This window comes from Oncorhynchus keta, chromosome 27 (assembly GCF_023373465.1).
Source record: "Oncorhynchus keta strain PuntledgeMale-10-30-2019 chromosome 27, Oket_V2, whole genome shotgun sequence".
NCBI lineage: Eukaryota > Metazoa > Chordata > Actinopteri > Salmoniformes > Salmonidae > Oncorhynchus > Oncorhynchus keta.
Window position 1 is genome coordinate 41,387,383 of NC_068447.1, and position 25,782 is coordinate 41,413,164.

General features: G+C 40.2%; 3 protein-coding genes across 4 annotated transcripts in view; all 3 read right to left on the bottom strand.

The window, feature by feature from the left end:
- The window catches only part of LOC118360079 (homeobox protein Hox-C3a-like), a 43,008-nt gene extending 41,607 nt beyond the window's left edge, over positions 1 to 1,401 (bottom strand). The window contains exon 1 of the mRNA XM_052482439.1: positions 922 to 1,401. The gene's annotated coding sequence lies outside the window, so the exon portion shown is untranslated. The remainder of the gene's footprint in view (positions 1 to 921) is intronic.
- An 11,992-nt stretch (positions 1,402 to 13,393) lies between these two features.
- On the bottom strand, positions 13,394 to 16,923 carry hoxc8a (homeobox C8a). Of its 2 annotated transcripts, none has more exons than XM_035739186.2 (2): positions 16,160 to 16,923; positions 13,394 to 15,084 (listed from the first exon to the last, which is right to left on the bottom strand). In XM_035739186.2, exons 1-2 carry the CDS (start codon positions 16,593 to 16,595, stop codon positions 14,756 to 14,758), a joined length of 765 nt encoding a protein of 254 aa, XP_035595079.1. In that variant the 5' UTR covers positions 16,596 to 16,923; the 3' UTR covers positions 13,394 to 14,755. The 2 variants fall into 2 exon arrangements, with proteins under 2 accessions (XP_035595079.1, XP_035595078.1); XM_035739185.2 differs by having other exon boundaries at positions 13,394 to 15,090.
- A 3,969-nt stretch (positions 16,924 to 20,892) lies between these two features.
- Positions 20,893 to 25,073, bottom strand: LOC118360082 (homeobox protein Hox-C9-like). The gene is made up of 2 exons (XM_035739183.2): positions 22,851 to 25,073; positions 20,893 to 21,789 (listed from the first exon to the last, which is right to left on the bottom strand). The coding sequence occupies exons 1-2, from the start codon at positions 23,464 to 23,466 to the stop codon at positions 21,542 to 21,544; spliced, it is 864 nt and encodes a 287-aa protein (XP_035595076.1). The 5' UTR covers positions 23,467 to 25,073; the 3' UTR covers positions 20,893 to 21,541.
- Positions 25,074 to 25,782: the final 709 nt, after the last annotated feature.

A 25,782-nucleotide genomic window follows, 5' to 3' on the forward strand; every position in this document is an offset into this window, starting at 1 on the left:
GCATATTTAATTTATGTATTAAACTGTATCCGCACTAATGTAGCATATAGCCTGCATAACTACCAACCACCGACCAACGGTCACCAACCCCATCACTCCCCCCACACAACCTCTCAACTCCGCTGTGAAGAGGTGGGCACAAGGGGGCACTGTTAGTATCAGTGAACAACAGTATTGTGTTTGTTTGTGTGTGTGCGTGCGTGTGCGTGTAACATAGTATAATACTACAAGATCGAACATTGACTTTTCACATTGATTAGATATATATACTCTCACCCATCTTTTTTTGCAACTAATGTTGCCTATAGATAAGTACATATGCAGTCAGCAATTAGAATATATCATAGAAGAAAGGCCACTTAGACCAATGGGGAGGGCCCAAAACACGGTTCAATGTAATATACAAATAATCTGGAAGAATTGAAAACAAAGGTTAAAACTGTTTAGCACAAATCAACCCCCCCCAGTAGATAATCTCACATTATTAAGACACTCAAGGCAAGCTACCTTCGATAAACAAACCAAACCTTAGAACAATTGACGATTCAATCTAATTCTCGATGGTGTGTCAGTGATTTTCTGAACAGCGCACTGTCAAAGTTTGGAGGTAGCCTACTATAGGCATATAGAAATAACGGAGGTTACAATAGCCTACAGGTCAGGTCACGAACACCCAAACTACACAAAATCAAGCTTTTCACTGTAAGGTCTACCTACACCTGTTGTGTTCGGCGCACGAGACAAATAAACTTTGTTTTGATCAATAGCATTCATATTCAATGTCTTTGCCCTCACTTAGGATATCTGACCCCATATAACATGTATGGCATTGCGTATCAAATTCCCCTTCTCACAGATACGGTTTAGTTCATTAACAGTCAAGCCAGTGAGGAAGGATCACGGAAGGAACCGCTTTCTTACCCGCGTCTGCGTTCTCCCGGTTGTTTATAGTGACCGTGACGCAAGCTCGCTGGCCCATCGGAAAGGTATGGGGGTGATGCTGACGAATAGACCTCTACACCGCTACACCGGGCGTAGCAAACGTCCCCAAATCTGCCAATTGATGGAAGAGCAAAAAGCTGAATTTAACAATTAGGTAAACACCGCGTAATTTACAGTCCGCTGCTTTCTCTTTCTCTATCTCTCTTTCTGCAACCGTTGGGTTGTTCTTCCTCTGGGGTGTACTCTAGACAGGGGCTGGTAGAGACGGTGACTGTGGTGAAGCCATTTCTGACCGCGAAGCATGCAGGAGCACGCCGGGAAGGGGATGGAGCCTAGACGAAACGCGTTCCATATCAAAAAGCTAAACTATTGTATAATCTATACTCTAGGAAAATACGCTATTGGCGAAATCATTTCTATGCCCCTGCTGAGAGAGCTGCTGATATTACGTGAGGTCCGAGGAATAGACAAAGGCATAAAGTTCATGTTCACCGAGCGGGTGTGCCACGTGGCTCGCTGCAACCAATCCCTGAATGGATTGAGTCGTAAACTTTTATTACTCAGCTGTAAATTTCTCCCCTAAACAACTAGGAATGTGTTGCACACCCTAGAATGTGTCTCTCTCCTTCTTGAGGATACAATTCTCTAGGCCTAAATGTGGGTTTTTATAAAGAACAAAACGAAAGCAAATGATATGACAGCATTCCCCCATATGTTACTTTATCTATCAATATCTCAATTGATCCACCAATATGACTGTTGGCCATGAATAACACACACACACACACACACACACACACACACACACACACACACACACACACACACACACACATTAGGTGAATAGAGATAATTTGAGTCCATTTTCCCCTCAATCATCATCATCATCATCTTCAATATAATAAGAACATAGGCCTACTAGAATGAATGTGTATGCTCAGGTTCAATTCTTTCGATTCCTCTATGTTTTCAAAGATATGAGCAGGCCTACAATATTTCATATTTACAGAAACGACACTGTGACGACACTATAATTCATGTCATGCAGACATTTCTATTATAATTTGGTTGAAAAAAAACGTATAGAAAATATGTGGTTATAGAAACAGTTCACCTTCAGTTATTGTCAGCAACGTCGAGAAACAATAGGCCTCATACCTCGAAAGGAACCACGCCATTTGACAACGACATATGTAGTGTGAAAACAATAGCCTAACGTTTTTTAATATTCTCAGGAATATTGAAAACAGTCTAAATGTTACAGATTTAAGCCTTTCATCCACCAACAACACACATAATATATACGTGGAAAGCTTTAAAGAGTAATTACAAAAGTTAGACAGAAAAAGTTAGACAGAATGTTGCAATAAATCGCACAACTGCAAATCCGACAGGGCTAGATATATTTCAGCAAAAGCAGTGTCGCCAAACCTCTTTTATTAGGATAATGTCATTTAAAAATGGTTAGAATTAAGATGAGCGACGAGGGAAGATCAAGCCCAGATGCTGTGACACTTCAATTAAATTACTAGCGCTATTCAAAAGAATACGCCTTGATATCGGAGAAAAACATGTTTGTTTTGTAGGTCTACTAGCCTATTCCTTTTGAATATTTGATTCAATGTTTTAGCCCTACGACATTTTCCATGTTTCTGTTGTAATAGCCTAGTTCATGCCCAAATGTGCTGTCCTCCTATTGTCATTCCAAATCGGTCGAATCCTGTCTTTGAGCATAGACAAAGTAGGCAATCATTTAGTCTCTCTATGATATATGATAAAGATAGATCATATTTTGAATTCCACAGCTATGATTAAGATATAAATAAATGATATACATACACTGAGGCAAGTTGCATCTTGTACGTGCATACTGGGTGTAGCAGTTTGGGCTGGGTGTACCCGTGTAGCAGGACGAGTCGACATTGCACATTATAAAAAGAGAAACACTGAGTTTCCGGAAACGGCTAGCTCCGTTTATACCACCAATAAAGTTTACAGCAGGTACACTAAACCTAAACGAGAATGTCAACCCTCTGTTAAAAGTATACACAAAAGCCGCACGGTCAGTCAACGCTTTCAGATAATTGTTAATTGCACGGAAACTTTCTGTATTTTTAATAAGCTACAAGGAGGTAAAAATAGTTTAAAATAACTTCCCTTAAGGACTAGCCATTTAGGCAGTAGGATACGAAAAATTCAGACACCAATAGGCCTATATTTTCGTGATATTTTTGGAATGGATAATCCAGAAGATTTGACACTGATTTGAGAGAATAGATTCAAAATTCAAACATGGGTAAGTTTAATCAATAGCTGTTTCATTCGAGAATTTTATTTGATCCTAGAAAGAAATGCGACAGCTTTGTAAAGATCCTCTTTAAAAAGAGTAGTCTACTCTATAGGCCCACTTTAAAATATAATTCTCCTTCTTCAGTTGATTTCGATTTACAGAAACATATCAACACAGCAAATTCATCGTAAAGTATCCGTTTAGAATGTTTAAAAAGCATGTTGAATGACTGAATAACTTTTAGAACAAAATTTGAGTTTTGGGCAGTTGTTTCTTTTCTGTTTCAGACCCAATATTTATTGAGCTGACGCATGTACATACATGCGATTAACTAAGGTAAACAAAGTGTAATCTTATGTGATTCAATAGCTATCATCGAGGTTGTGGTTTACTTCCCCAGTTCAAATGTACAAAATCCTGTCATAGATTTTGAGGAATGTGGCCTGTTTCTTGACTCCTAACGAAAAATCTCAGCCTAATATTTTGAATGTATGGCTAATTGGAATAAGCAATTCATTGTCTCTAAACCATGTCAAACAAGTCATACCTTGTATAATTTTATAGATCCAATGACTCACATTGCATATTTACTGTGGTGTAGTGTGTAAGGGGTTTGTTTACATCAATGGGAAATGCCGACTTCATGGGCTGTATTCTGCTCCAATACCAAAGCGTTCCAGTCACAATAAAAGCTGACTTCACAGTGACTAACTAAATACCACATGTAACATATAGTTCAAGATAGCCAGGTTTCTCGTTCACAGGATATGCCCAAATACCTCTTACAATAGTACTTCTCTTGTGAAAAGTAAGCCTTAAACACATTTTGGTGAGAGGGGCGGTTCCTATTCCTCACAGACAGTACCAAAGCTGCAGTGGAACAGTCATAGGCAGAGCTGTGTGCCAATAGGATGTGCAGAATAGGGAATACGGAAGTGACAAAAGCAAAGGGCCAAAACCCCAAGCTCCAAACTAACCCTTGTGTGTGTGTGTGTGTGTGTGTGTGTGTGTGTGTGTGTGTGTGTGTGTGTGTGTGTGTGTGTGTGTGTGTGTGTGTGTGTGTGTGTGTGTGTGTGTGTGTGTGTGTGTGTGTGTGTGTGTGTGTGTGTGTGTGACAGTGACAGCTTTACATGTTAGGGAGGATGATTTTTTTATGAGCAAGGCCTTATTTCTATTACAGCATATTGGATGACTGTCATTCATATTCCATTCACCCAGGTCAATGTAACATTGATAGGTTTAGAATACTACATTATACTCACATTTTCCCTATACCCATCATGACGTTTCTGCAACCTAGCCAGTGAATTAAAGTTTAAAACGTAGGTGCACAGGTCAAGAGACAACTTGACTTAGTAATGAAGGTGACAGACAGTGACCCATTCAATACCGCCTTGCATACTCTTGCCTGCATCTAGCTGAGTGTAATCATTAAACAATAGTTTCTATTGGACAAATTCAGGTAGGTCCCGTTTCGTTTCATGTGCCTCTGTTTAAAAAATGTTTTGCAACAGAATCAGCGGAATGAATACACCGCTGATCACCTGCACACACAGTTCACTTTCAATGCAGCCACGTGCTCTCCTCCTCTCACCTTTTCCCTTCGCTTGTGGACTTCAGTGCACAACAAACTAGCTGTCTGTGACCAGGTGCATAAATCTCTCCAAGCTAAACCTTCATACCATAATCTCTAACCACTACACAACCTACATCGTTGTGAACTTTATAGCCAATGAAATTACAATTACAAAATAGAACTACAAAATACCCTAAAGAGGATCAAAATCAAATCTAAAATGCTTTTGCAAAGTATTGTTTTTAATTCAAAAACATGTCATTTGCATTTTAAAACACAAATAATACATTTGCAAATGGCCTGCAAACAGCAACAACATTCTCATGAATGGTTACATAAACCTCTTGCTATGACTGTGATATGTTGTTGTTTATCTAACTTAGTTGAATACACTGTCAGTCTGGATAAGAGCATCTGCTAAATTACCAACATGTAAATGGATGTGAAAATGAACAATTGCAAAGCACACTGGGTATTGTCATTGCCCTTGTTTTCGGGGTAGAGCTCATTAGAGTAATACTCAGCATGCTTTGCAATTGTTAATTTTTACATTACATTTGGATTTAGTGCATTTAGTAGAAGCTCTTATCATACCATAGTGCCATCAGATTTTTGAGACCATTGTAGGGTGAAAGGGGGCCACAAAACTGTGAAGTGCTATAAAGAATTTGTATGTCGAAAATACAAATGACAGCTTTCGAAAGTATCTTGTTAAAAAATATAGTGGAGTGTAGTTTAGCCCAGTGTAACACAACATAACAAATACTCAGAAGAAATTATAATACGTATTTCAAATACATGTAACAGAATACTGTACATCTCTGGTGTTAGTATACCCACAATCCAATCCATGTGTACAATCACGCAGTAAAGAGTGCAGCAAGCAGTTTAGCAGTTACACCGGTGGCCCCGATGTCAATACATTAATAAAATTGAAAGCTTACCTTGACTTGGAAGAGTTGGCGTGTTGGTTAGCCATAGAAAGCAAGCTAACAGAAATAGCATTGAATTGAAAGGTAATTGAAAGGTAAACTAAGAAAGATAAAAATACAACAAAATATAGCTCTCTCTCTCTCTTTCTCTCTCTCTCTCTCTCTCTCTCTCTCGCTCTCTCGCTCTCTCGCTCTCTTTCTCTGCTGCATATCCTTTATTTCGGCACATATTACTTTGTTCAAATCTGTTCAACTATTGTCTTTCTCTCTCTTTGAGTCAACTATTCAACACATTTTATGCCAGTGTTTCCCAAACTCGGTCTGTTTTTTTGCCCTAGCACCACACAGCTGATTCAAATAATCAACTCAACATTAAGCTTTGATCATTTGAATCAGCTGTGTAGTGCAGGGCAAAAAATAAAAAAAAGTCTGCCCCTTGGGGTCCCCAGGACAGAGTTTGTGAAACACTGCTTTATGCAATGCAGTGCTAGCTAGCTGTAGCATATGCTTTCAGTACTAGATGGACAAGATGTTATATACTGCAAGAGCTCTGATAGGTTGGAGAAAGTCCTCCGGAAGTTGTCATAATTTAATCTGTAAGTCTATGGAAGGGGGTGAGAATCACAAGCCTCTTATGTTTTATACTGAAGCCCATATAACCAGAGAAAGATGTGAAATAGTTGTCCTCTGGCTACACCATGGTGCTGTTGAGGTTACTGTAGACCTTCATTGCAAAACAGTGTGTTTAATCAGTTCTTTGGTGACATGTGTGTGTGTGTGTGTGTGTGTTTCTGTGTGTGTGTACACTACCATTCAAATGTTTGGGGTCACTTATTAAATAGTACCCGCAAATCACCAGTCTCAACGTCAACGGTGAAGAGGGGACTCCGGGATGCTGGCCTTCTAGGCAGAGTTCTTCTGTCCAGTGTCTGCGCGGGTACTATTTAATGAAGCTGCCAGTTGAGGACTTGTGAGGAGTCTGTTTCTCAAACTAGACACTCCAATGTACTTGTCCTCTTGCTCAGTGGTGCACCGGGGCCTCCCACTCCTCTTTCTATTCTGGTTAGAGCCAGTTTGCGCCGTTCTGTGAAGGGAGTAGTACACAGCGTTGTACGAGATCTTCAGTTTCTTGGCATTTTTTTGCATGGAAAAGCCTTCATTTCTCAGAACAAGAATAGACTGACAACTTTCAGAAGAAAGTTATTTGTTTCTGGCCATTTTGATCCTGTAATTGTACCCACAAATGCTGTCTAGTCTAAAGAAGGCTAGTTTTATTGCTTCTTTAATGAAAACAACAGTTTTCAGCTGTGCTAACATAATTGCAAAATTATTTTTTAATGATTAATTAGCCTTTTAAAATGATACACTTGGATTAGCTAACCCAACGTGCCATTGGAACACAGGAGTGATGGTTGCTGATAATGGACCTCAATACGCCTATGTAGTTATTGCATTAAAAAATCAGCCGTTTCCAGCCACAATAGTCATTTACAACATTAACCATGTCTACACTGTATTTCTGATCAATTTGATGTTATTTTAATGGACAAAAAATGTGGTTTTCTTTAAAAAACAAAGAAATCTCTAAGTGACACCAAACTTTTGAACAGCAGTGTATGTGTGTGTGTTCTAGTCACACCGCCCTACCTTCTTTTGCCTGGGAAGATTGCTAAGAAAATTGAAAACCTAGCTCTGCTTAAGTGCTTTAATCTTTCTTTTAGAAAATTAGATTAAGGCAGGTGAACAACAGTGTATGATAGCAAAGATATTAGACACCTTACCAGATTTGCTCATAGTAAACAAAAATTATATTTATCAAATGTCTCTTCAAGATATGGGAGAAACAGACTTCTCCTGTTGTTGTTGTTGTTGTTGTCTCCAACACTGCAGTATAAAACTCAGCAAAAAAATAAACATCCCTTTTTCAGGACCATGTCTTTCAAATATAATTAGTTCAAATCCAAATAACTTATCAGATCTTCATAGTAAAGGGTTTAAACACTGTTTCCCATGCTTGTTCAATGAACCATGAACTATTAATGAACATGCACCTGTGGAATGGTCATTAAGAGACTAACAGCTTAGGGAATTAAGGTCACAGTTATGAAAACTTAGGACACTAAAGAGGCTTTACTACTGACTCTGAAAAATCCCAAAAGAAAGATACCCAGGGTCCCTGCTCATCTGTGTGAACGTGCCTTAGGCATGCTGCAAGGAGGCATGGGGACTGCAGATGTGGCCAGGGCAATAAATTGCAATGTCCGTACTGTGAGACACCTAAGACAGCACTACAGGGAGACAGGATGGACAGCTGATCGTCCTTGCAGTGGCAGAACACATGTAACAACACCTGCACAGGATCGGTACATCTGAATATCACACCTGCGGGACAGGTACAGGATGGCAACAACAACTGCCCGAGTTACACCAGGAACACACAATCGCTCCATCAGTGCTCAGACTGTCCACAATAGGCTGAGAGAGGCTGGACTGAGGGCTTGTAGGCCTGTTGTAAGACAGGTCCTCACCAGACATCACTGGCAACAAATGTCGCCTATGGGCACAAACTCACCGTCGGTGGACCAGACAGGACAGGCAAAAAGGGCTCTTCACTGACGAGTCAAGGTTTTGTCTCACCAGGGGTGATGGTCGGAGTCGCGTTTATCGTCGAAGGAATGAGCTTTACACCGAGGCCTGTACTCTGGAGAGGGATCAATTTGGAGGTGGAGGGTCCGTCATGGTCTGGGGCGGTGTGTCACAACATCATCGGACTGAGCTTGTTGTCATTACAAGCAATCTCAATGTTGTGCATTACAGGGAAGACATCCTCCTCCCTCATGTGGTACCCTTCCTGCAGGCTCATCCTGACATGACCCTGCAGCATGACAATGCCACCAACCATACTGCTCGTTCTGTGCGTGATTTCCTGCAAGAAAGGAATGTCAGTGTTCTGCCATGGCCAGCGAAGAGCCCGGATCTCAATCCCATTGAGTATGTCTGGGACCTCTTGGATCAGAGGGGGAGGGCTAGGGCCATTCCCCCCAGAAATATCCGGGAACTTGCAGGTGCCTTGGTGAAAGAGTGGGGTAACATCTCACAGCAAGAACTGGCAAATCTGGTGCAGTCCATGAGGAGGATATGCACTGCAGTACTTAATGCAGCTGGTGTCCACACCAGATACTGACTGTTACTTTTGATTTGACCCCCTTTGTTCAGGGACACATTATTCCATTTCTGTTTGTCACATGTCTGTGGAACTTGTTCAGTTTATGTCTCAGTTGTTGAATCTTATGTTCATAGAAATATTTATGTTTATTTATGTTAAGTTTGCTGAAAATAAACACAGTTGACAGCGAGAGGAATTTTTTTTTGTTGCTGAGTTTATATGACCCATTCACCCCATGCATACACAATGATGGTAGGCCAAAGGTTTGAGTCCTGGGCCTACCTAGCTCCTGGCATGCTACACTGTGGCTGACCCTGTGCTCTTCTCAATTTGTAGTGTGCTTGTGTCTGTGTTTGTGAAATAAGAATTTCCGTTTCTAATGAACCAGTACTATTATTTTCTATGATTCTATGTACTGAACCACTGATGAACAAAGATGACTGCTTTCCTACTGTTGGACCTTCAGTCCCTGTATTCATAGAACCATGTAGACCTTCATCCATAACCAGGGGCGGACTGGGACCAAAAATCTAAAACCCGGCCCATTCTTCCTCAAGGCCCTGCAACTGGCCAATTTATTTCCTTGAGGCCCCCATTATTATCCAGTTAATGATAATTTTGCACAAGAACAAATAAAGTTTGACAGGCCCACTGGGCTAAAAACGGACCAGCCCGTATGGCATTTGCCTGAAATGCCAGAAGGCCAGTACAGCCCTGTCCATAACCCAATGGTCCAAACGCAGAGTTAATATCTAAATTCCAATGTTCCACACGTGGTCACACATAAATCTGAAGTAAGTCACTGCTGTCTCTGAGAAACCAGTCTGTATAACCATAAGGTGAGAAGCAGTCTGTAAACCTGACCTCTTCTGAGGGTAGTGAGTGGCGATACATCTCCTATAACTCAATTGTTTGTTTATGTACAGTGCCTTCGGAAAGTATTCAGGCCACATTCCTTTTTCCACATTTTGTTACATTACAGCCATATTCTAAAGCTGATTAAATAAAAACGAATCCTCAGCAATCTGCACACAATACCCCATAATGAAAAAGCGAAAACTGTTTTTTAGACATTTTTGCAAATGTATTAAACATGAAAAAATTAAATATCACATTTACATAAGTATTCAGGCCCTTTGCTATGACACTCGAAATTGAGTTCAGGTGCATCTTGTTTCCATTGATCATCCTTGAGATGTTTGAGAGACAGTGATGCTCTCGATGGTGCAGCTGTAGAACTTTTTGAGGACCCATGCCAAATCATTTCCGTCCCCTGAGGGGGAATAGGTTTTGTTGTGCCCTCTTCACAATTGTCTTGGTGTGCTTGGACCATGATAGTTTGTTGTTGATGTGGGCACCAAGGAACTTGAAGCTCTCAACTTGCTACACTACAGCCCCGTCGATGAAAATGGGGGCGTGCTCGGTGCTCCTTTTCCTGTAGTCCACAATCACCTCCTTTGTCTTGATCACATTGAGGGAGAGGTTGTTGTCCTGGCACCACACGACAAGGTCACTGACCTCCTCCCTATAGGCTGTCTCATCATTGTCGGTGATCAGGCCTACCACTGTTGGGTCATCAGAAAACGTAATGATGGTGTTGGAGATGTGCCTGGCCATGCAATCATGAGTGAACAGGGAGTACAGGAGGGGACTGAGCACGCAACCCTGAGGGGCCCTGTTTTGAGGATCAGCGTGGTGGATGTGTTGTTACCTACCCTTACCACCTGGGGGCGGCCCGTCAGGAAGTCCAGGATCCAGTTGCAGAGGGAGGTGTTTAGTCCCAGGGTCCTTATCTTAGTGATGAGCTTTGAGGGCACTATGGTGTTGAACGCTGAGCTGTAGTCAATGAATAGCATTCTCACATAGGTGTTCTTTATGTCCAGGTGTAAAAGGGCAGTGTGGAGTGCAATAGAGATTGCATCATCTGTGGATCTGTTGGGGCTGTATGCAAATTGATATGGGTCTGTGGTTTCTGGGATAATGGTGCTGATGTGGGCCATGACCAGCCTTTCAAAGCACTTCATGGCTACAGCCGTGAGTGCTATGGGTCGGTGGTCATTTAGTCAGGTTACCTTAGTGTTCTTGGGCACAGGGACTATGGTGGTCTGCCTGAAACATGTTGGTATTACAGACTCAGACAGGGAGCGGTTGAAAATGTCAGTAAAGACACATGCCAGTTGGTCAGCGCATGTTCAGAGTACACGTCCTGGTAATCCGTCTGGCCCTGCATTCTACTGGAGTAATCGCTGTCATGATTTCTAGAACTCTTTTCGGTCATAAGAGATGGTGGCAGTAACATTATGTACAAAATAATAATGATGGAGCCGGAGAGAAAGGCTACCGTTTTACTGTCACCTAACCAATTGTGCTATTGTGTGTGTCTTTTTGTGTTATTTGTAACTTATTTCGTACATAATGTTTCTGCCACAGTCAGTTATGACCGAAAAGAGCTTCTAGAAATAAGGATAGCGATTACTCACCTCGTATTGAAAGACAATTATTTATTTAACGAGTCGGACATGAGGGATTTACTCCAGACAACCGACAAGGCCCTCATCCCTGTCATTCGCAAGAGAAAGAGACGGAGATATCGAGGACGAAGGTCGGCAGGGAGTGGGTAATTTGCCTTTACCATCGGTCCTATTAAAAACTGTAATATACTGTAAAACATACTCAATAATTTGTTTTTGTCCTCCCTCAATGGCACCGACCACACTGGATTCATCCCTCCAGAGAACACGTTTCCACTGCTCTAGAGTCTAATGGTGGTGAACTTTACACCACTACTGCGAATGCTTGGCATTGCACATGGGGACCTTAGGATTGTGTGCGGCTGCTCTGCCATGGAAACCCCTTTTGTGAAGCTCCTGACTAACAGTTTTTGTACTGACATTGCTTCCAGGGGCAGTTAAGACCTCGTGTTGCAAACAAGAACAGACGATTTTCTACGAGCTACTCGCTTTCAGCACTCGCTGGTCCCGTTCTGTGAGCTTGTGTGGCCTACCACGTTGTTGCTGCAAGATGTTTCCACATCACAATAACTGCACTTACAGTTGACCGGACAGCTCTAGCAGGGCAGGAATTTGACGAACTGACTTGTTGGAAAGGTGGCATCCTATGACAGGGCCACGTTGAAAGTCACTGAGCTCTTCAGTAAGGCCATTCTACTGCCAATGTTTGTCTATGGATATTGCATGGCTGTGCACTCGATTTTAGGCACCTGTCAGCAACATGTGTGGCTGAAATAGTCAAATCCACTCGTTTGAAGTGGTGTCCACATACTTTTGTATAGACAGTTTATGTAGGAATGTGTAAATGTGTCTAATGTTTATCTATTTGAAAGCTCTGACGAAGGCTTTGAGGCCATAGACGATATTTAACCTCAGTAAGTGCAGTGAGCATAAGTGTTCTTTGTTTCTTTTAAGTTTTGTACTAATGTACACACATAGGCATCATTGGCCAAACTACTGGCTTGCACCGCCTAATGGTCAACCACTATATGACATGTTCTGCTGCAGCTACAACATGGCTGGGAAGAGAGGGTGTGCAGGGAAACAGGCCCATACCTTTGTCCATTATAATCCCCCCTGAAGCAAACTTCACCATTTACTCATTACAAGAATGTATATAAATCATAGGAAAGGCTCTCCTTATCCTAAAAAAAGCTAGTATTGTGCCTCATAATTAATTTCAGGGATGTACTTCATATAAGGTCACGTCAAAGACTAAATGTCAACTTGTCATTAAATAGTATGATTGCTTTTGAACAGGACATCGTTACTCATTGATGCAGCTTCAACTGATATCAATAACATTAGACAATTATTTTGAGATTGTTGACTGTCTCCAACAGACCTACAAAACAACAAATCTGATTGTACATGATACTGGATAACTATCTCTTAAAACGATTTGTAATAGGAGTGACATATTTCTAAGTCATTTGAGAATCCATCAGATCGTTGTATTACTTGGGTCACATTGAGTAGCCACAAACGGCATAGCAACTGATCATTTCAATTGCTGTGGTGATAACATTGTAACTATATGTAACAACGTTGTAATTATATCAGTGACTAATGGGGTGCAGACTTGTCTGTTTCCACCATTACACTGTGAAAGAAGTCAACTGTGGTATTCTATTGCATTCCATATAGCCTAACTTCTGCAGTCGCCCTGTGACACCGAGAAGCTTCTGGTCGTCGACGAGGCACACTATGGAATAATATGCTAGGCTGCAAGTGCAACTTCAAGTCAAATGTTACCATGAGTGTCAATAGTTGCATCAGATCTAATGTCTAATGGCTATCGGCACTCTAACAATCGACCGTGTCTCATTGATCTAAAATGCTTTTGTAGGGCATCGATACTGTATGTATATGGTGGGTTGCTCCCTGTAGCGTAGATAGACAGCATAGAAAAAGTAGCCTAGACATGCTCAGTCATTCAGTCCACAAGTTCTTACGGCCATAAAAGAAGAGGTACGATGGTGAGCCATCTTGTTTATTCGTATTTTTACGTTAACAACAATGGCGGAGATACACAATTCCGTCTTTCACGTGAGAAACACCAGCAAACGAGCATACTGTTCACATCAATAATATAACAAGACGTACATTAAGATTATATTCAGTGCAAAAAAAACTACGGTATTATCACCAGCACATTAAAATAACACGCCTTACTTTTTAAAATCGTTGTAGGCTAATTGTAGCAGGTATTATTATCATACAGTCATGTAAGTTTTCTATAGGCAGTTTTAGTTGTTGGGGGAAATATAGGTTTTAGTCTAAACATAGCAGTGCCGTTATTATGGAATACAAATTCAGTTAAAGGCAAAGTTCTGTTTTAGTAGGTAGTGCCCTGGTACAATCTTGCCAAATCGGTTACTTGGCTTTTAGCTAACTTTGTCTTCCTAAGACTCACAAATTGTCTTAAACAAGCATGGGTATATATTGGGTAAATAATACATAACTTAATAATATAACGTTAATATAACACTATAAAAACAATATCATATGAAATCTCTATTTAGAAATCTCTATTGCAATTTCCCCAGGTTTAGGTAGCATCTTTATTAAGGATTTAAAACGATTGCATGTCCCTAGTAATCCTACCAAAATCCTATCTGAAGTAAGAACTAAATATCCTTGTCTTGGCTCTTCACCACAAATGACAATGAAGTATAATACAAAAAAACTGAAAAGAACAATAAAATGTGTTTTACATGTGGGCCTGCTAGTCAATGTTATTTCCTCGGAAGTCACACTGCTGTCATGACATTAAACATTGAACATATTGTTGAGTTACATTTTGCTTACGATTTTAAATGGCAACTATTTGTCCATTGTTAATTTTAATTCTATTTACAGGATTAGTTGGCATTGGTTAAGTGTTGTGGTACCCTGCCCTGTCTGCCTATGTGCGTTTGTTTGTCTATGCTTTTGTTAGGAGATTACATCAAATCCGTTTTTTTAATCAAATAAATTATCTAAAGTGGCCTATAGCCTACTCCATTAAACATGCGTTTAAACAGAGATCACGCATACAGAGATCACGTATAAGATACATTTTCTAAATGCAATATTGCCGAATGTAAATGTTGTAAGGAAAAGTAAAAAACTACAAAATAACTAATTTGCATCCATATAACTCATCGTGAAGAGGGAGAAATACATACATAAGTATGCCAGCAATATCTGTGGGATCTTTTTTTCCTTTCTCTTGTTGACTAATAAAACAGTGGCCATAAAGTTGACGCTCTCTGCCTCCTTCCCTCCTTTCATCGTCAATATGGTTCCTCTTTTTTTCCACTTTTTCTGCCATATAACCATAAAAAGACCATAAAATCACTCCTTGGTCTCCTCTTTCTCTTTCTCTTCCGCTTCTTTCTCTTCCCCCTCTTCCCCTTCACCGTCCTCGTTGCCCTCCTCCTCAGCCTCAGCCTCGGCATCAGCATCCGCCTCTCCTCTCTGGCCCGGAAACTTGTCTTTGTTGTTTTCTTTTTTCCACTTCATTCGCCGATTTTGAAACCATATCTTGACCTGCCTTTCGGTGAGACTCAGGGCATGGGACACCTCGATCCGCCGCTTGCGGGTAAGGTACGGATTGAAGAGAAACTCCTTCTCCAGTTCAAGTGTTTGGTAACGACTGTAGGTTTGCCTTCCATTCCGCCTCCCTGGTGCTTAAATGAAATAGTAAATAAGGTTAGCTTATATGTATTAGATATTGTCTTTAACACATTATTAATAGGACTAGAGTAATTTGATCATCTTCATGAAAAACACAGACTGGACTTTCCTGAGTTAATTTGATGGTGGAATTAATATTTTTAAATCAAGGAAAAACAACTAGATCTAATATATTCCCACATGTCTTTTATTTTGTAGTATAAATTAAATATGATCTGTTTAGTAACGTTTTCAATTATGTAACTGGTAACTGCACTACACACTCTCACACAAACACACACATTCACACACTCACAACCACACACACACTTTCTCTCACACTCTCCCACACACGCGCGCGCACACACACACAATAAATACATGTTCTTCTGCAGATTGCGGAGGAAGTATCTTAGGCCTAAAATATTTTTCTAAGATAACAATAAATACACTTGAAACGATAGTCCATGATGTGTTAAATTATCAATTCTATCACACTCTACATTACCTTATTAGCTTGGTTTAGGGCAAGGACATGTGAAGAGATGAATAGCAGGTGGAATACTGACGTTTAGAAGCAAAGTAGGATATTTGCATTACAAATCGTTTATTGTTTCAGTAACAATTTGGTCATACAATGTTTGGGCACTCCGTTTAGTAGGTCTCTATTTCATTTAGGATGGCAGGGGATGGGGACAAGTTGTACTTCAGGTTCTTCAAATAACTCTGGGTTTCTGGGTTTCAGTTTTTTGGTCATTACAGATATTCTCAAGAAAAACACTATCCGTGTCCTAAGTTGTTTGTTAGAAGCTTATACGTTAATATTACAGGCTACCTTATATAAGATCTGAGATTACATAACTCATGTTTATAGTGTATACTCGCTATAGCTATGTAATCAATTGACCTGTATATTCTGCTGCACTAAAACGCAATAAATAAAGACATTCTCAATTCCTTATTATTACTTTTGCTTTTACGCACGCAGGCACACGCACAAACACGCACACAAACACACACCGCGCACAAACACACATAGTTACTCGCACATATGGGAAATAAAGTACACAAAATAATTCTAACCGTGAGGTCTCATCCAAGGAAACATAATACTGGGAGACGAGTTCTGATTTAAGTGGCCTTGTCCTTCTCCGGGGTTAGAGCCGTTAGAGGATTTAGAGTCTGGGTATTGCGCGAGGCTTGCCTCTTGCTGGGTACCATAAAGCGGTTGCCTCGGTAGAGCTTCATATCCATAAAATTTCGTTGCGTCTCCATGGCAAGCCAGCGCGCAGGGGTTCTGTTGGTATCCAGGATTGGAGATCCCCGTGGTCCCATGGTGAAAAAAGTCCTGGACATGATGGGAAGGGTGCTGAAAGCCCGATGCAGCTGCCCCGGGTCCGTAGACCAGCGTGTGGCTACGGGCAACGCTTTGTGGGAATCTGCAGTCGTAGTAAGTTGGCTCCAGTGATTCGCCTCCTTTGTATTTGGAGAAAAGAGGGTTAACAAAATATGAGCTCATTGTTTAGTTTGCATTAAACAAGGGAAGGTTTCTTCGTTGTAGAATATCCCCGTTCTGGATTGTGGCAGCCTTTTGTTTAGGTTCCCAGTCGCACACAGAACACAGACAAACCGGAACTAGATGGAGAAACGCTGCCCGTTTGGACAAACAGTCTCAGGCAGCTCTCTCGCGCTCCAACACTCTTCTCATCGAGTTTTTCTCACTATCTCCAGTAGTTTTCCTTTTTTCAGCCTCAAATCCGGCTCATGGCGTGTGCTTTGGATATGTGTTAAGGTTATAGCTGGCTTGCTCCGCCGACACAGTCACAAGCGCTTCTCTTTTTTTCTCCTTCTTTTTTTTTTAGCTTCCCACCCAACCACCCCCACCATAATCCTCCCTCCCAACAATCCCCCCAACTCATCTTTTACCCAAGCGGTCAGCGTGTACATACACCATGATAGACAACCTGCACTAACCATTCTACTACAACAAGAAAAATGAGCTCAATATGATGCCTATGATCACCATGTGAAAAAGCTGAACTCTCAAGTTGTCTTTGTGGCCAAATTACTATGACACATAGAGCTACTGGAGCGGACTGGCCATCTGGCATTTCAGGCAAATGCCAGATGGGCTGGACCATGTTTTGCCCAGTGGGCCTGTCTAACTTGGATTTTTTTTAAAAATCTGGCTAATAATGGGGGCCTCAAGGAAGATAATATGGCCAGTGTGGGGGCCTGGTAGACAAAATTTGACATGTGGGGGGGCTCAAGGGAAAATAATAGGCCAGTTTGTTAGAAATGCTAGGGCCGATTTTTGGTCCAGTCCACCCCTGTAAAGCTACACATATATAACAAATAAGGCCTTGTTCTTAATAAAGTCATCATATGTAACCAGTGTATATAGTTTGAGAGCCATTCCTTATATCAAATAATGGTTTAAAAAGGGAGGCTGTTAGCTGTTAGCTTAGCCTACCATAAATACACAATAGCACTGCATGAGGGCCCACTATACTGCCTGCTATTTATGACAGGGTAACACAAAATAAAGGCCTATATAACTATAAACGGCCAGGCCAGGCCTAGCACATATAACTAACTACAAATGTGTAATGCTTTAATAATGATAACGGAAATAATAATGATAATGGCATCTTTAACAAAATCACAAACCCATTCAAATGTCTAACCCTTGTAGCTCAACATTAGCGCTAAGTTTTCATACTTGAGCTATACGCCTACTAACTATAAGCGCTTTACCAGTCCCTTGCGCACTTAAACTACAGAAGGCCATGAAACCCCGGCATGAGCAAACATAAATGAGGCCTGTATACCCGACTCACTCTACTGACCCTGTTAAACCTATGAGCAAAAGTAGTAAATCTGCCACGTTCAGTTAATAAAATGTTACATTAGACTACATTAGATGTCTCATTATTTCAGCGGAGATATCGATAGCGCGGTGTTTATTTCAGTTGTGTATAGCTTAGTTGTAGCATGGCCTCTCCCTGAATGCGCGCTCGTGTTGGTTTTGTGGTGTTACTGACGATTTTTACACGTCATCGTAAAATATGAAAGGCCCACAGAGAACATTTACAGACTTGTAACAGTCTATAAATATGCTGATTGCTGTTTCAACAACAAAAGCATTGAAAGGGACTAAGAAACAATTAGACTATAATAGTATGCTTCTGATGTAGGCCTATAAATGCTATACAACATTATTACTACAATAGCAATAGTATATTATTATTATCATGAGTTATTATTAGGATCTGATATTGGTGATAGTTCGTTATTAGGGGTAATGCTTATTCAAATATTCAGTGTTATTTGTCAATCAATTGTAGAAGTAAAAACTTTCTCTGTTTGTTCATTTTACTTGTTTTTTAAGATCTTTTCGGATAGGCCTACATTGTTTTTATACGGAAATGTCTGCTGTTCTCTTAAGTATGGGGTGTTTGATACAAGGTTTATGGTACAAGGTCCACGCCTCTCCAGAGAAAAACTAGACCACACAACTGCCATAAAAAAACGTGGCTAGGAACTGATTTCAATTGCGCTTAAGGTGAAAAATGTTATGTTTTCAAATGTCAGTCCAAATGTTAATTGGCCTTCAATGTTGACGCAAATATCTAGAACCAACCTAATCGATTCGGCTAACGTTAGCTCCTATACATAAAGCTTGATGCGTTGCTAATAGTTTATAACCACGCATAATGAATGATATTTGATTAACATGTATACAAACCAGATCTTAGTCAACTAGACATATTAGGCGTATACGTTCTACTAACGTGAAAGGTCATAACATAACACGTGTGAATGGGAAATGTAGGTTCATTTTGGTGTGACCCATCCTACAAATAGCGTACAATAGGCTCCCCACACGCGCATAAAAAGGTTCAACGAAGTCATAATCTATGTCTTCTGTACCCATACCTACACAAGTGAGACAGTCGATTATATCACATCTTTCAACCCTTTTTCTTAGAAATGTGATGAATGACGAAAACTGCATTTATTCCACCTATAGACATTGGCCGAGCCAACTCCCTATTCGTGCACCACGCAAGGCCATAGCACAGCAGCACATAGCAGTACAGTCGGTCAACAGTGTCATCTAGTGTTGAGTTCGATCACCAACATTCATCTGCACCACGCATGCTATCGTCAAATCGACGGAGCTTACATGAGGGAGAAATAAATGCAGTCGTATACATAATCAATATAGGGCCACAAATATGTGTTGAAAATGTATGTTACGACCTGTCAAATAAACCATATCCTTATAGGGCCTCCAATATTTTGCATTTGATTTTATTTAAGTAGACCCCCTCAGAATAGTTTTTGACATTCTCTTCATATGGATTCTTAAAGTAACGAACAGGCTTTTCTCTCTTCTTGCGGTCATATAGCCCACTCTCCCGTGCTCAGAGAGACCTGCCCAGGGGAAGGCAGTAGGCTTGTTTGCGGTGGGCCCAACAGACAAACTAGCTGTAGCAAGTCCCCTTTGAACGAGTCCACCATCGCCCACCGTCCCACCATTAAAACCATAAAGTAATTTAGCCCAGACGTCTAGCCAGTTAGTCGGGTTTGCTTTGTTCGTCTGAATTTGAGACAAACAACCGAGCTCCAACAGGGCTGTAAACTCAGCGTTTTTGTCCTGTGCGGAAATACACTGGATTGGGCTTTGAAATTACAACATCCTGTCCATATTGTTCAACATCACAAAAAGGCAATTTAGGCCAAGAGCCCAGGAAACAAATGCCAGACGTGAATTTATTTTCACATTAGGAAACTTTAATTTCGTTACATTTCAAACAAGACGAATGGATCGAAATATGTTTCTTACAATTCATTAATTATAATTACTCTCTCGCATATGAAGAAGTTGGTTTAAACTATGCCTATCGCGTTTGCTACAAGATTTGTTCAGAATTATTGCGAGCCTAACTACTTTTTCCTTAGCTTCACGCACACGCAAAGGAGCCTCAACACATGGTTAAAGGTTAAAAATATAATAATATCTTCATAAGCAGCTGCTAGTATTTTTGCTTAGGAAAATAAATGATTACACGTGACACATATGGCTAGGCCTGTGACGACACAGGCTCATTGGCCAAATGTTTATATGAAGTTGTCTTCTGCGGTTTTTGTCACGAAATAAATGTCTATTTCCTTTCCAAAATATGAGTAATGACTGTTTCCTATTTGTTCTATAACACATTTTACTGCTACATTTTGATTTATAGGCTATGTCTTTGATGTTCACGCAGTGCAATGCGAACTAGCTGTGGTAGTTTGTGGACAGATGTGGTGGCCTCTGCATACCAAGTGGTAACCTTAAATTCATGCATTCAAATATAATTTGTATCAAAACAGCACAATATAAAACAAACGTTTTGTGAAATCATATTTAGTAACAACCTTGATGTGTCGGCGAACTTACATCAATCTATTCGAGAGAGAAAACATAACCCACTTATGGGCACACTCTAAAGAGTGGAAGTCTAAAGATTCTGATTTGCTTGCAAATACTAGAAAGAGGATTAGGAAACGTCCCATCTGCTTCCAATATTCCACACAACGTGCAGGGAAATTGGGATATTTCATTTCTTACAGGTCTTTCTCTCCTGATTAAACACAAATGCGGTTTGTGTTGCCTTTGCGTTGACATCATTATCGATACATTGGCTATTTTACGCGCCACAAATGTGCGCTTTAAGTTCCAAAATGTAGTTCTACATATGGATCTAAATTGGTCGTAAGATTGCATGCATAAAATGTCTGAAAAGAAACACAGAAAATACAAGAGCCTCGTGGTAATGTTTATATTTGAGTAGGCCTATATCTACAGGTATATAATTAATGAAACGTGCCTATACAATCGACTGAATATGAAATGCACAAATAGGTACACCAAACGGTTACGTTACCACATAGACGCAAGACAGATATTTTGTTATGACGGCAGATGTTCTCTTTCTGTATAAAATGTGCTACTACACCCATAGCATAGAAAATGAACAAACATGGAAGAAACATTCACAGGGACATCATAAATTATGGAGTGAAGAAATTAAAACAATTCAAGTATTCTCTTTCTTATAGGCCTACTTCGGGGCAATTTTTAATTTGTCCAAAATATCATGAATTCAAATGTCCCTTATAACAAACAAACACATACATGTATCTTCAAAGTAAGTGCAGAATGTTTTATTTTCTTGGAAAGGGGCTCGTTTAAAACTGGACAAAGAAAGGAGAGCGTATAAAACAAAACAAAATTCGCAACAAACATGGAAGGTGGGGTTAATGCAAAAACTAAATCCAACCCAAAATGCAACATTAAGAAGTGAGCATGATGTATTTTGGTTTATCTTTGTTGTTGTCCATGGCAATAGTGGTTATTTTACTGTTGTCTGGTGCTTGTTTTTGTCTGATGACGTTTTTGTAACAATTCCTTTATTATTGTTCTTTGTTGGCGTCGGTTTTTTCCTTGTTCATTTTCTTCATCTTCATCCGCCGGTTCTGGAACCATATTTTGACCTGCCTCTCAGTGAGATTGAGGACTCTGGCCACCTCGTATCGACGGTCTCTGGTAAGGTACATATTGAACAAAAACTCCTTTTCAAGTTCGAGAGTCTGGTATTTTGAATAAGGGCACCTCTTCTTCCTTGTAGAACGCGCGTGAATCCAATTTGCCACTGGGTTATCTGCAAATACATGATCAGTCAGCAATAAACTTGAAGCAATGACAAATGAAACAACAATCATACAATGGCCCTATACTATAGCCTTGTCCCGTGGGTCTCCAGTACAAAACTAGTGTATCTCCAGATAAAGTATGTATCAGCAAATGTAATGCTGTAGGCAACAAACGTCAAAGCATGTAGGCCTATCTACAACATTTAGTGAGGCTTTTCCAGCTTTTCTCTTTCTTGGACTTCTGAGAAATGCCGTCGTAAAATACTCAATGGGCTTATTCACTTTATAGGCCCATAAAACGGCCTGTGGTTCAAGCCTTTACAAGTCAGTAGTGAAAGTCCCTCGAATATGTTGCAAACATTCCTCAAGTTGTTTTTGGCGTTATACCTGAATTTGGCTTTAAATGGAACACGTTTAGCCTATGACAACAGACAACATATAACCAACACATAGGCACCACGTGTTCCCGTGTTGCCATGATAGTTATTTATCAGGGTTTCTCTTTGGTGTTTTTTCTGAGAATATCCACTTTTACTGGATATACTTGATGCTTGATATAGCAACATAATATCCCATTGAGATTATCTTTAAAAGTTCATTCAAGGTAGTGTATTTTTTATTTTATTTATGGAGTTGGTGGCATACTAGCATAACATAAAATAGTAGCATAAACCACCAAAATATATTCAAATGACGATCAATGTTGAAGTATTTGGCACATAAAATAGGCTACCTAATTGATTTAGACGCGAGCATTTTACAATTCAGTGTCCCTATACATTCACAACATCCACACTGGCTGTATCCGACTTGTTTTTTGAGACCTATTTTATAACCTGCTCGTCGTTTTATAGCCCAATCCTACTAGCGTTTGTCTCTTTATAAGTCCTCAACGTAGCCCCCGAGCAGAGAAGATTCAGTCGAGGAAAGAAAAGATGAATGAAAGAGCATATTATGGGAAAGAGACACTATAGACCAGCTCTAAACCAAACGCAATTAACACAGACAGAATCTCATCCAAACACCCCCCACCCCATTCCCGGTTGTAAAACAAGGGGCTTGAACTTACTTGGGTCTAATTCTGGCTTCTCGTCTTTATGCTTTCCGGAAGCCAAAAGCTCGGTCTCGGGAGAAGGGATGTTCGTTTGGTTCTTTTCTCGAATGTCAGCGGAGGTGCAGTAGAGATAATCCGTGTAGTTGCGTCCGTTGGAGGCGAGGCAGTCACCGGCTCGATGCTCCTGGAAGGCTTCGGGCTTCAGCCCATAGTGTCTGCCGTTGGCTGGGTAGCCAGGGAAGGACATGGTCCCCGAGATCGGCTCTAGCCATGACCGCACATACCTTGAGTCCGTTCCTAAATGAGGTTGGTGGCTGTATGGGTGGTAAACCACTGAGGACTGGGAGTGAACAGGGGCCCAAGAGGTAGTAAACACGGGTGGTTTCGGGGAAAAGCTGCAGGACGGATAGTCACCACACTCCGGTATAAGGGACGTTGGACGAGGGCCGGTGGAGTGCGAACCAGGAGCCGAGAATCGAGCCGCAAGAACATCCTCGCTTTCATGGTGTATCAAGGAATCCACATAATAATTACTTATGGGACCCGTGGTCGACATGTCGATGGTTCCGTTCTCTTTTACATGCATCCGATTATTATATGGAGTGTGTGTACTTTTTTTTGATCTACCCATAGAACAATCAACGCAGGTAATTATTTCTCAAAGCTTCCCCAGCTGCAATTGGCTGCCTTAGCAACACGTGATTATATTTTGCCCCACAAAAATTGCACAGGGGATCAATGCGCGGGTTATCACAGCATTACACAATATATGTCTTATAGAATCATATTCAGATGTTTTCCCCTGGATGAATTAGAGGTAAATTCAACAGTATTCTATCCTGACGTTGATAAAATATAAGTCAAATAGTCAAATATATCGTAAAACAGACTAAGGTTGGCTAGGTTTGAAATCGCAGGCACTATTTGTTGATGTAATCAATCTCTGTCTCGTGTGCGCAATATCTGTAGTCCAGTTTCATGCGCGTATAGACATAGTTAAGTAGTAAAATAGATCATTAAACTCACTCTCTAACACATAAGGCGTTTTATTCTTTTGCGTTTTTCATTGTATAACGCTATTCCTTTTTTTTATCGGGAAAATATATTTACTCTACTTTTTTATATTACCATGAACCGCATGGTAATATTGGATAGTCTATGATATTGTAATTTAGGTAATGTAATATATGAACAAGAAAAACGTTTGTTATGTTATGATATGTTTTCCCAAAATTGAGTACGTATGCTTTAGATATGAGGAGGATGCTTGAAACTACTACGATGCTTGAAACTTTGCACACTACAGCGGTATATTCGGCAAGTGGCCGGCGGTGCATGTTTTTATGTCCTTCAATAAATTTTTACGAGGACCATTTGATTGTTCATAAACTTGTCGTTAATAAAACTGCAGTCGAGTTCCTATCTTAACATAAAAGCAACACTGTCCATGTGGGACAAGTCCCATCAAACTGGAACGCTGAGGACGGACAGCAACGACAGGGAATGGGGGACTATATGCTGCAGAGGAGAGGAGGTATTGGTTCAAGGAATAATCCGGCTAGAGATGCAGGCTTGAAGCAAGACGAATAAACGTTATTCTTTGTAAAACTAATATGGTATTAGCTGATTTCTGATCCCAGCATAAGCCTTTTGTTGTAATTTATGCCCATAGAGCAGAAGTCTGTGTATATTCTGCGGCTAACAATAGCCTACAAAATGTGCATTTCAGAGTCTCTGTATAAGGCTGATTCCGATTTGCTGCAGTTATTGACCCCACAAACACATTTAACGACGATGGTTCGTCGAATGCATGCCATGGTAAGATCACATACTTTCATATTCAAAATATTACATTTGAGCTTTTATTGTCCAATACGAATGTAAGACAGACCGCTAATCCACAATGTTGTTGTCAGAAATAAAAAATAGACATAGCCTATTATCTCAAATCTTATTATTGACTAGTTAAAGATGGCATCTTCGACACTGTCTTGTTTTGTCATTTAAGAGCTGGTGGTGTGATGTCTCGAAGTCATTGCGTTGGTGACCTAAAATATCAAGGGAGGTCATTCGTTTTTTGCGTTAAATTGAATAATGGAATGGAAACTTAGACATATAAAAATGCGATAATTTATTTCATTTCTTTATCTAATTTCATTGCATTACTTGAACTTCCTGCAATGAAAACATGGCCTTGTACGGTAGTCTATATAGCATCCATAGCGTTTGAACAATGAAATGTAAACACCTGGAACTTGTAGCAGGTTTAAATTATAGTGATTGTGTAGTAAAAGATAACTATGGATGGTGGGGACGAAGGGAGTTGCTTGACTTGCAAAGTTGGGCAAAAGCATTGGTTGTGTTATAGCTAATGTTTAAAATAGTGTGAATATTAATCAAAACTGTTATCCATATATTCGTATCAATACGATGCAACTGAGTATCAAGACAGTCAAATAGAATGTATTTTGCTCAAATAAAATAGGATAAACCTTGTGCTCGCTCACGTTGGCTTTTTCCCAGTAGATACGCAGTTACCATTCAGACCCAATGAGGGCACCAGCCTATTTTACCCCTAGGGGGTTCCCTTGATATTAAACCCATTAAATCCTAAATATAAATATTATAGACAACGTGATCTGTCATTAAAAGTCAGACACACACACACATATATATATATAGGAATATATATATAGGAAAAAGGTATAGGCTATTGTTTAGTCGTTCACAATTTCATTGGTAGAAATTACATGAATGTACTTTAATATATTGTTTCCCCCACAGATATGAAATTAATCTACAAATATTACTATTGGTATTGCTGATTGAACGGAAATGCATTATTTAACAACAAATATTATTACATCCGGGGACAAATATCAGTATTATGTCATTGTTGACAAATGTGTGCATGTTTAAAATCCTTTTTTGTCATTATTCTGCTGTA